This window comes from Acartia tonsa, chromosome 3 (genome assembly GCF_053477335.1).
Source record: "Acartia tonsa isolate MP-2025a chromosome 3, ASM5347733v1, whole genome shotgun sequence".
NCBI classification, from domain to species: Eukaryota; Metazoa; Arthropoda; class Copepoda; order Calanoida; family Acartiidae; genus Acartia; species Acartia tonsa.
Window position 1 is genome coordinate 33125889 of NC_137262.1, and position 12878 is coordinate 33138766.

General features: G+C 29.5%; 1 protein-coding gene across 3 annotated transcripts in view; it reads left to right on the plus strand.

Moving 5' to 3' along the window:
- LOC145313926 (uncharacterized) overlaps window positions 1–12878 on the plus strand; it is a 227395-nt gene that overhangs the window by 167179 nt on the left and 47338 nt on the right. For all 3 annotated transcript variants that reach the window (XM_080153580.1, XM_080153581.1, XM_080153583.1), the window contains exons 3-4: window positions 1524–1633; window positions 1996–2073. In XM_080153580.1, coding sequence (XP_080009706.1) covers window positions 1524–1633; window positions 1996–2073 — 188 coding nt within the window. The remainder of the gene's footprint in view (window positions 1–1523; window positions 1634–1995; window positions 2074–12878) is intronic.

Sequence of the window (12878 nt, forward strand, 5' to 3'; positions counted from 1 at the left end):
AAGCTAAAATAATTTTTACACAAGTCTTAGATTTTATTATATGAATTTTATGAATATAAGCAGAAATTGTAAAAAGCGTCTATACCCATTTTAAATATTTTAATCTGAAGGGACAATTATTATGAAAAATAATTTTTTTAACAAGATTAAGTAAATTAGACACTTTAAACCACCAAAAAAAATCATATCCTATACTATGTAGTAAGATTTGTCTGGGTTGGTTTTTGGCTATTTTTTCACTTTCGTTCCCTAGACTCTAGTTATCATTATTACTAGGACTTAACACTTTTCTCATGTTGTAAGGAAGGGGAAGTGGATAAATAACAAAAATAATTAAAAAAATAAAATATACCAGTTAAGTGGACATGAACCATCAAAATAATTTGTTAACATTATAATATTAATTTTAACAGAGCAAAACATTTCTATGAATACATATTCCTTTCTTAAATGTATTTAATATGACCTTGATACCTATTTAGTTAAGCAGTCTGGTTAAGGCAGTAAAAGTTATATAAAGGTTATGCAATAAAGATAAAGATGGGTAGGGTTTTGCTATTGTTATAATAATACAGGTTCCACAATAGGTTTTGGCAGTACACAAATCTTAAAAATAATAAGCTTACATGAAGTTGCAATAGGATGAAAATTGTATAAGTTTGTACAGTAAAAAATAATTAGGATTTACAAAATGTCTGCTATTGGTTTTATTAATGCAAAATTACATTCTTAATCTTAAGTTATCAAGGATCTAAGTTGATGTATATCCCCAAACATGATGAAACAAAATTACCCATCTCTTAGATTCAATTTTTTGGTGGTAATATACGCACAGAAAGTTTTAAATCCAACGAATGAGATAAAAATTTCATGAAAATTAGGTCCAGCGTTAAATAATGCTTTAGAATTGTCAAACTCAAATTATGTTAGTCAAATTCTGTTAAAATTGCTGAATATCAAAAAAGTTTCCAAAATCCCCTGTATACTTATAATAATATTGTCTATTAAAATTTTACACTACAAAGCCCTCAATTTAAATTGTATAAAATGAATACTTAAAATAAATTCTGTCTAAAAACCAACACCCTTTTTATTTTGTTTGGAAGAATTTTGTCAGTATTTATCGACGATAGACAATATAACTAGCGTTTTTGAAATAATTTACATAACATTTACATGATAATAGAAACCAACATTTAATTGTAGTTATATGTTGGTTAATTGTCTCAATGTCTTAAAAAGTATGCTTTTTGGGTAAACCTTCCTTTGAAAGCCCGTCCGTGACCGTCAGTCCGTAACTCTTTGGGGAAATGAGATTTACTTAACCTATGTGTATGCCAGTCCATGGGTTATGCAACATGATTCTAATTATCTTCTATTGTTAAGTCCTTCCTTTTTTTGACCATTGAACATATGCTTGATTCAATTGATCCAATCCAAGTAAGTTTTTGTGCTTCGCTACATATTGATGTTGTCATCCTTGTGAAATATTCTAGTTCATTAATATTTTTTTTAAATTTCAGGTATTCTGCCTGTGGTAGTATGGCTGCCAATAGTTGTGTGGTCTCAAGTCAGACCTCCAAATTTTTCTCCAGACCTTCTACCTGAAACATCATTTACCTGTGAAGATAAGGTATAATTTCTTTCTCTCTCTCTCTCTCTCTCTCTCTCTCTCTCTCTCTCTCTCTCTCTCTCTCTCTCTCTCTCTCACTCTCTCTTACTCTCTTGGTGTAGAGGCCAATTTCAATTATTATTCTGTTTATATACCTGTGTTTCTATCTATCTATCTACGCTGATGTAGAGACCCAATGTCAGTTGTATTTCTATATATCTACCTGTCAATCTACCTACCTGTCCATCTAATTAACTATCTATCTATATCAAGGTGAATGGCGGCTATTACGCTGATGTAGAAGCCCAATGTCAATTGTCTTTCTATATATCTACGTGCCTTTTTACCTATCTATCCATCTATTTAACTATCTACCTATCAAGGTGACCGGCGGCTATTACGCTGATGTAGAGGCCCAATGTCAGTTGTTCCACGTGTGCGTACAAGTCTCAGATTATGAGGTAGGAACAATTTAAAAAAAAAATAAAAATGTTTGTAATTGATTAATTGGCACTACCTGCCAGATATTTCCTCAGTATTTGTTTACTATATTATACTTTTCTGTTCTATTAGCTTGTTATTGCTGTGCTAGTTATTGACACAGTAATTTTGTGATACCGCTCATAAAATCAAAAGTTGTTTAGAGAAGCTTTGCTACAGAAAAGTTAAGAAGTTCTTACTGACAATCTAAATATTTGACAGCCACTCCTTGGAATAGGACATGTGTTCTGAAAATAAAAAGTAAATTTTCAAACAGTATCTCATCTAACAGTTTAGATCTACAAAAGCCATGAAACTAATCAAACTTTAGTTATTTTTCGCATCATATTACAGACAGCTTTCCACGGATAGTAAAAGTAAATGTTATAAAATTAATTCCAGTTTTGCTAGCCCCAAGGGTACAACAGCCCGGGATTTACGAAGATAATACGAAGATATGCATGATTTTTTGGTATGGCAGAGAACCGGTTGTAATCCAGCGGATGTTTTTAGGTTTCGAAGCCATAATGAAAAATGTTTCTTTTATTTATCTTTGTATCTCCTTTAAAAAACCCTTTTAATGGTTTATTAAACATCCTGTATTATTATTTCATAGTTTAGCGATAAAATTCAGAATAAAAAAATAGTATCCTTTTAATTTAAGTTAGGCCTGTAAATCCCTTAAAAGTATTTTAAAAACTATCTATAAGAAAAATACTAAATTGGTGGCGTGTGGACCCCCAAAACAAGATATTATGAAGAGATGCCTTCTCCCTTTTTTAACCACTTAAGACATCCCCCTGGTTAAATGCTGTGCACGCTACTTCTATCTTACCAATTAGAATGCCAAAGTTATGCCTCAAAAGTAAACTATCTTTAATTAGATAGGTTTGTCATTTAAAATTATAAGATACAATTTTACTGGCTATTCTAATAGACATAAAAAAAAATAAATAACGTATAAAAAAGTTGGGGAGGGAGGGAGGGGGGGGGGGGATAACAGAACGGAACATAAAAAAAGGATTATACCCAAAAACTTTCCCACCAAGCCGGAGGCTAACAAAGCGACGACATAATTTTTTTTATGCAGCTTCCGTACTTTTCAAATTTGAGGCACAGTGGTAATAACATTCAAAATTTAGAATCCTAAATTTCAATGCATAATCAAAATTATTTCTAATAATAAAATAATTTTGTGGATATTTAGTATTTACAGAAGTTACATGGTTAAATAATTTTTTCAGTAAATTAAGACTTCCTTCAAAAATAATTTTCCGAAAATAACATATAATATAATAGCCATATCAAAGATGACTTCTCTTTAATAGTTGTTACAGCTGAATTTTATTTTTTTTGAAATTTTTCTTTGTTTATGATTAAATTAAGGCCCGAAAATTAAGTATTACAGGTTCAACCAGGTTGGCTTTGAGCACCTTTAATAGATTTTGATTAGTTAGTTCCAAACTAACAGTATTCAAACCTTACATTAATATTTTTGATAACATTTTTTTATCTTTTGGGATGTGTTCAATTTATCGTCCATTGTCTTAACCCTTTATATCAAAGAGTCACAACACTTACACGCTTCTCAGTATAATATAAGCAAAGACCAAGATCCTCTTGTTATACAATACAATATTACGTGCATAGAACCCGCTTTCAACACCCTTGATGAACATTTAATTACAGCAGACACTGTTAGCTTTAATTGAACCTAAAATAACCGGGGAGGGTATTGTTAGGTAGTATCAGGGATCTAAAGAGATAAGACATTGGTTGATTAATTAAAATACATCCCCAAAGATTATACAAAAAATTCTGTAAGATACAATAAGTGGTTGAAACGTCTAGGCACCTAACTTAATAAACCAACCAATCAAAATTTAACAAAAGTACCAAAAGTTATTCCAACGAATAAGAAATCATTTTTATTAAACTTTGGGGACTAGTATAATAAACAGCCCCATGTCCCGTCCATCTCTGGGTAGTATGGTGCAGATCTGTACCTGCAGGGGTAAGAAGATATGCAAATGGGATTTTTAAAAATAAAAAATTATTTTTATTATTTTATGTGATATAATATCAACAAAAGTATAGATCTATAATATCATTATTATATTAGCAATAGATCCATGCAAGAGTAAATGATTTAGAATATATAAAGGGAAATTCATATTATTTGCTTCCTGTTCTTAGTTCTTATAAACAACTTTTTTTCACTTTTTATGATATAGTACATATTTTTTACTATTGTCTATTTTTTGGTCAATTTACTTTTTCTCTACCCCATTTTCTAACTGTTTATTATTATTTTTATTATTTTTAAACTTAATGTTAAAGTAATGTTCTTTTGACATAATTAAAATAATACTGTTGTTAATGAAGATTATATTCTTATCTTATGATTCAAAGTTATGTTCTGAAGACATTGGATTGGTTTCAAACGATTTTAAACTTTTTCCTCTGCAAAGCTCCTATATGCTTAGGGCGAACGCCAAGCCACTAGTTCGGATAAAAATTTCTTCTACATGGCTCAATGTGGTATAAATCAAATATAGAAAGGTCTATGTATAATTATACACAAGACCTCTTAAGAAATGCAAATTAGGGGCAAGAGCATATAATAGGAATATCTAATACCTATCAATCTAAAAAGCTTGTTAAAAAATATTTTTTTAAAATTATTTATAATTTCTATTTTTGATTTTGCTTATACAATATTTGATTTATCAATATAAGAAAATTAATGTAAAAAATTCTATATAAAAAACAAGATTTTTATCATAATATACGGATATAGGAATCATATAACTAAGATTTAAATTATTTTTGTCCCCCTATTGGCTTTGCTACGAACTAAAATGTGTCAAATTTTGGTTAATTTATGTGTTTTGAAATTTGAGGCAAGCTTAACATTAAAAAGTTCTAAATTGGGTCGAAAGGAAACAGAGAAAGGGTAAAGATCCCATAAAGCGAGGGTAAAAAGTAATAAAACGAGGATGACAACATCAATAAAAGCGAAGCACTGAAACGGTAGGACAAGCGGACATTAACACTTGTCTAGTGTCTAAACTGAATAATCAGAATATAAAAGTATCGAAAGAGTCGAATCAAAATTGTAAGTAAATTTGTTGAAAAACTGCTTGATACAGGATAATGTTTTGGACATACTTACATTTTTAGGACTTGATTATAGAGTTGCTTTGCTTATATTATTGTTCTTTGTTGTCCCAGGAATCAATACACCAAAAATCAGATCAAACGGATAATTAGATCACATAAAAATTTGTTGTTAAAAAGTAGAAAAATCAACATGTTTAAAATGGACATACGGACATTCTGGTAATGATTATAGAGTTGCTACGCTTTCTAAATCGTGCCAAACTACTACAGGAATCATCATGCAAAGTTTGAAATCGATAGGACAATTCTAACATGTCTAAATTAACGAATAAAAGCTATCTATCTCGGACGGACGTACGTACGGACGGACGGACGGACGTACGGACCGACCCTAATTATAGAAAAGCTTCGCTTTAAAAAAGAGCGGGAAAAAATGGGAAGATTTATGGGTTAAAAGAGGGATATAGTGAATGTTCTCCGAGAGAAGAGAGAGAGACGGAGAGCTATAGAAAGGGATATATTGATATTTTAAAATTTTGTTCAGATTGTTTTAAAAACATATGAGAGGGAAGTTTTAAATAAATAAAAATCATCCGTTTAAATGTTTAACAGACATTAAGTAATGTTTAGTGTCTGTCTTTTCATCTAACTTTGTCTAAAAAAAAGAATAAAAATGTTAAAGCAGGAAATTCTTAGGGACTTTAGCTATACAGAAGCAAAAGATCTCGGAAATGAAAGCGCCTTTTAAGATAATTTCAACAGTTTTTCACTTTCTCTCTCAACGGTGTTCATCCTTAAAAGTTAGGGGCAAAGAAAAAGTAAAAAACACATATTTTACGATACTACACATAAATAACGGGGCTTTGGGGAGCAATTAGGGTTTTGGGGTTTAACAGAAAATGCCAAACATTCATACTGCACACTACACACACACATATACACACACACATACACGATTTAAAAAGTAATACTTTTGAAATTTCAGAATAATATTTATTTTAATAACATAATTATACCTATATGTTTTCTTAAATTAAACTCTAATTTCAAGAATTGAATATTTTTTTTTATTCAAAAGCTTTTAGTTACCTAAATAAAATGGACTTTTTCATTTCTACATAGCTACTCTATAACCAGGGTTTGTTTAAAAAACTTGCAAACTAAACATAAGCCAAAGCCAAATTATTGAGTACCTAAATTTGATCCTAGCATTGAATTGAACTAACTTTTTCCACACCCAAAAAATAGATTTACAAGGAAGTAAAATTTTCAATTTGTAGCATTTCCTTATCATGTGCCGAAATCTGTGCAAAAATCGCCAAATCACAATGGTCTAATTTTGAATATTTTTACACAATTTCTACTCATTTTAACAAATGCAGCTCTGTGATTGGTCATTTATATTTTTGCTGTTTATTATTGGATATCTTGTTACTTTAAACCAGAGTTCTATAAGGTTAGAATTTTTATTTTAAAAGTTATCTTCCATTTGCTGAATTAGTAAGTAACACGAATCTTGCATTTTTAGACCAAAAAATATGTTTTTTATCCATTGTGATTTGTTGTTGAACATGATTAAAAAGAATTGGGTGAGAATACCTGTTTTGTTTGCAATATAGTTAATCAAGGGTTCTGTACTGAAAGATCAGGTAGCTATTTTGTCCAAAATATTATTTTTACTTATTTTACGTCTAAATACATGTCCTGAAGTAGTTAAGCTGCCCACAAATTCTATGAAGAATTTGTTTATTTGTCGGTAAAGTTTTAGGCTATTTGTGGGAGTGATTATTTAGTTTATTATTCCCTTAAAACACACTTTCTTGGAAATTTCTTAATACCTCGTATTATTAGAATGTAAGAATTAACTTTTAAATATACTGAAAGATCATGTATAGCATCGTATTACAGACAATTTTCCACAAAAATAAAGAATATAAAATTAATACAAGTTTGGATTGACTAACAAAACGGGTTTTAATCTTATAATTTTTATCTTAATATCCATGGAAAGCTGTCTGTAATACGATGCGATAATTCTCACACTTGTTTTCAAACCGTTTGGTACAAAAACATTTTTGTTGCTTGCTTCTTTGTCCATGATTCTATTTTAGACTTTCAAATGATCATATTTTGGGTGTTCAAACAAAGTTAAGAGTTAAAATGTTAGCTAAACTATAGTTTATATTATTTATATACACTGAATATCAACTAATAACTATGTTGTTCTAAGAACAGTATTCCAAAAATCATATGAATTGGATAGTTATATCACTAAAAAATTGTTGGAAAGTAAAAGTAAAAAATCAACATGTTTTAAATAGACGTACAGACTTTCGGGTAACGATTATAGAGTTGCTTCGCTTTCTAAATTGTATCCAAATGTTGTATGAATCATCATACAAAGTTTGTAATCTATAGGACAATTCTAATAAATCTAAATTGACGAAAGATCACTTTGTATTATTGCAATAACACCCAAGTATTTTAAAGGTAAGAGGAAGGCGAATAAAATTATTTGAATTGTATTTTGATCAGATCAATAAATATGTAATATGCTTTTTTTGCAAGTTGCACATTTAAAATTGCAGAGTTTTACAATTGGGGAATTTTTTATTGGATTAAATCAACGATAGTATGTTGATCAAATTAAAAAGGGTTTGACCTAAATTCATGGGTATTTGCCTGATATTTACATTGACATTTTGTCCAATTTAGAATCTCAACTATGCAATTAAATATTTTTTTTCCGATTTTGATATAGTATAAATGGTAAGAGTTCTTTTATTTACGCTTTTTTAGAATTATTGTATAATTTTATCTAACATTTTTTTCACCCATAAAAATATTTGTATCCATCTATTTGGGTACATGGCGTTCCTGCAACTGGCAGAATTACAGCTGGATGTATTTTTGTCAAAATGTAAAAACCTCTGCCAAAAATACAGTCATACTTAAAGTAACCGCCATAAATACATCTAACACAGGCATTTATACATCCAAAATTGTCAATTTTACATCTATTTCTTGCCAATTTTACATCTAAACTTTTTTATATGTCATAAATACATCCTATACATTTTAATATACATCCATTATAGAAAAATTGCTGCTCAAATTGTTTTCACATTGCCTCACAGGATCACTGAATTTTAAAAGTCAATGAAAGGACAATGAAAAAATTTTAAATTTGATATTAAAGTGTACAAAGTTTTAATCACTATATCGAAATTTATTTATCTTTTCATGTACTAATTGCTGTAAAATAAATTTACCATTTTAAAAGTCAAGATAAGATAATGGAAGAAAATTTAAATATAATATTGTAGTGCATAAAGTTGCAGACAAGGGTTAATAATTAGGGATAAGACAATGAAAGAAAAGTGTTGATGATCAGGGATAAAACAATGATTTAATAATTTAAAATTTAAATTAAAAAAAAATGAGTGTGGAGATATTATTTATATTTAATTGGCTTATCACTTTAATGGAATTGTTTCTTCTTCAGACATTATAACAAACTAAATAAAATAATTTTTAGGAGTCTCAGACTTTGGGTAGGTACTGGCTTAAAGGGAATGCGCAAAAATTTAGTAGTTTCTGACTGAGAGTTTGGGTACTAGCGCAAGAAATACGGCTACTCACTGTGTAGTTTTATATTTTGCAGACGAATATATTTGGCTGGTTTTAAAAAAAAAATTCTCCAAAAAATATCATTTCATAGATAAAAACTTTATTGTGATATTTATGTAATAAACATTCTAAGAACCCCTAAATTTATAGTGGCATATAAACCTTAGGAATTTGGGTTGAACGAGTTTCATAGAGATTTTTCTAGTAATTGATTACAGAATGGTTAGGTCAGTCTGATGTACAATTAATCTAGTTTTCAAATGAATGCTTTTTTTCTTGAAACTTTTTTTCTTATTTTATAGTTTTCTAAATTTATCTAAATTTGCATTAAATTTTCCGGATAAATCGGGATTTCATAGCTTTTCAAGGAAACTCTTAGATTGAATGAATTGCCCATTGTCCCCTCCCTTACTCCCTGAAATAAAACTATCATAATTCTAAGTATATATTTACATTTACAATTTCACCACCAATAGAGTTTAATCTATGAGTAAAATATTGTACAAATTGTTGTTGTGTGGTAATGCTTTAGGTCGTGAAATGGGTGAACAGGGAAAAAGGAATAAATTATAGAATAAAGATTTTAAACATTTAGCCATAATCTAAAATATTAATTATGTATATTCTTGTAGTATAAATATCTACTATACAGTTACTATTGTTTATTATTGATAAAAATGTACAAGATGTATTTTTGACATATAAAAAAATTTAGATGTGAAATTGGCAAGAAATAGATGTATAATTGACAATTTTGGATGTTTAAATGCCTGTGTTAGATGTATATTTGTCAGGGTACCTACGATATATGACAAATTACTGTCAAATTTACATCTATATAAACAATTTTGACAAAAATACATCCACTGTATTTCTGCCAGTTGCAGGAACGGCAACGTCCCATCTATTTCTCCAAAGTATATTTCTTGTTAATGCAAATCCAAAACATAAATACCACATTTGGATTAGGTGAACTGAAATTAGTTTCCGAATGTGAACACATTTTCCTAGGTGTTTCCCAATCCTATCTCAATATTTGCTACTAGCTAAAAAACCTTCAAACTTCCCCAAAAAAAAATCTAAATTTGAAAAATTAAAACTTTGAATGTATAATGTATAAATCGTTAATACATTCAAATTTTGATTTTTTTTTGAAGTTTGAAGGTTTTTTAGCTAGTAGCAAATATTGAGATAGGATTGGGAAACACCTAGGAAAATGTGTTCACATTCGGAAACTAATTTCAGTTCATCTTGGATTATGTATTCTTCTTCATTCAAAACAACAAAATTTAATTTAATTTTTCTGTTTAGATTAAACAACAAAAATCTAAAATTTAAAAGAAAATATTATTTCAAAGTGGTATTTCAAAGCGGTATAAAGAACTTTTCTGTGCTTTTTTTTATTTTGTTTTTACTGATCTTGCTAATATTGAGAATAAAATTTCGATGCAGATTTATATAGATGCCCTAGCAATAGCCCTTTAATCAATATTGTAGGAACTTACCCCCCCCCCCTTCACATTATTTTAAAATTGTGAAGATTTTTTTTATAGCTGAGATGAAGCTCTTTAATTTGCCTATAAAAAAGAGGTTAAAGTATCTCGAATGACGACATATTAGTCCATTATTCAGTACTAGCGGATTCACCCCTAGCGTCTAGGGGCTTTTCCCCAAGAGGTAAATAACAAAACATTAGGTACGTGCCTAAAAAAAAGGATGTGAGTATCGAAATAACTACATTTCTATTACCTACCAAGCCGCAAAAATTGCGAATGTGTCGCAAATTTTTGCAAATAAATGAATCATTCGCAAAATTCGAAAAAATCTTTTTAAAAAATTGGGGGGATTTTTTTGTATTTGGGGGTTGGAAAATAGCCTAAAACCACCACAGGACCAGTAGGTATATTTCCTGAAGAGTAGAATTCAATCGGTTCTGTGGTTACCAAGATCTTAAGGGACAGACGGACAGACGGACAGACAGACCGACAGACTACTTTGTATTATAGATCATATTTTAAATCAATAATAATCGTTAAAATGTATGATGGGAGGAGGGGAGAGAATTAATAAAGGTTCTACTAGTAGATTAAAGGGATCTTACCGATGCACCATATTTCACTAACATTCAAAGAGAATGCATTTTTACGATTGACTTATAATTTTAGCAAGGATGAAAGTATTATAGTTTAGCGAAGACTTTTTTTATTAAAAATTTCATCTTATAAAGATTTTTAACTCTTAGGGTCCAAATAAAAAAAATCAGCAAAATAGTACTCTATTTTGCCAATTTAGTTTTATATATTATTTTATATTTTTATTTTTATACAATCTAGTTATTAATTGCATCGTATTTTAGACAGCTATTTGCGGATATTAAAATGAAAAATTGTAAGACTAAACCCAGTTTTGTTAGGCAAAGGCTCGGGCTATCAAAACTGGTATCAATTTTATCATTTTCATTTTTATATTCGTTAAAAATTGTCTATACTATGCTATACATGATTTTTCAGAATGGCCGAGAACCATTTCTAATCAAGCATATATTATTCGGTTTAGAAGCCATACTGGAAAATATTTTATAGTATTTATTACACAACATAGCTTATCGGCTTGTATGATAATTTATTATTATTGGCCTATCCCTGAATTTTTGGTTTGTTTGTACGTCAAAAATGCAATTTTTGGATGGACTGAAAGAGAATTAAGGAAGTGATAGACAAAGGAAGATGGAATAAAATCAGGGAGGGAGGGGCTGTTTATTATGCTAGTCCCCAAAGTTTTATGATAACGTTTTCTTATAAGCTTAATAACTTTGGAGACTTCTATCAAATTTTAATTTTCAACCTCTAATTGTAATCTACATTAGGGGTAATTTGGTGTTTTATCATCGGGTAATGGTAAATACATCAATTTGTTGGCCATTGTCTTATTCCTATAATAAAATGCTTGAAATAAAAGGCATGAATTATACAAAGGCTAAGCAAAAGAGTAACAGTAATATGAAACCTTTTATCAGGGAACCTTTATTTTGAGGGGGGTAAAATTAGGAGTTTCAAAGGTTTGAGGGGTGATATGTAATGTATTTTTTAAAAGTTCGAGTAAAATTTGGGGTTTCAAAGTTTAAGAGGGCTAAACAGTAAACACGCTTTTACCCCCGCCATTGAACGTCTATGTTCTTTTCCCAAACTTTTTGCAGGATTGACTCACTTTTAAAGATGCCTGAAAGGTCCAAAGCAAAGTATTGAAATAAACAATCTGACATTCCACGTCAACAGCTATGATAAAACAATCTACTTTTTTTTCTTCTAATTTTGTAGTCCCATTTTGATGACATATATTCAAATTTGACCTCTTTATGGGGATCACAAACACACATACACAAACACACACACACACGCATTCCAAAAATAAATGGCATTAAAAAGTGCAATCCTAACTGTACATCTTTTTACCAGAAATAAGGACAATTAAACCCCAAAGCAAACTCTAAAAAAGGAAAGAATAGTATCTAATAAACTGAAACATCGAATTATATAGACAGCTTTCCGTGGATATTAAAATTAAAAATTTTAAGATTAAAACCAGTTATTGTTCGTTTGTTTCTATTTTTTTGATAATCATTTTCTCATTCCAAAAATTTTTCACCTAAAACTGTTTCTTATGTAAAGTAATTGTCATTTTCAAACTGCAAACTTTGGCTTGTTAGTTTTAATTGTTCAAAAATTATAATCATTGCCTTCTTTTCTTAAACAACAGCTAGGCCTAATTTACAGTTTCTAGATGCGAAACTGCATTAGAATTTATTCTTTTTGGTCGGCCTGTTATTAGTTTATCATACCTTCATTAAGGAATTATTAATAAATTGCACCAGATTTCCATGTACTCTGATAAAGTCATGCAACATATAACAATACCTTTTTTACACCATCCCCTTCCCTCCTACTTGATGAACGAATTGACCAATAACAGAGATCCAAATTAGCATCTTTCTCATTCATTTTTACAATAATAATTAAGCTTCTTTACTTATGAA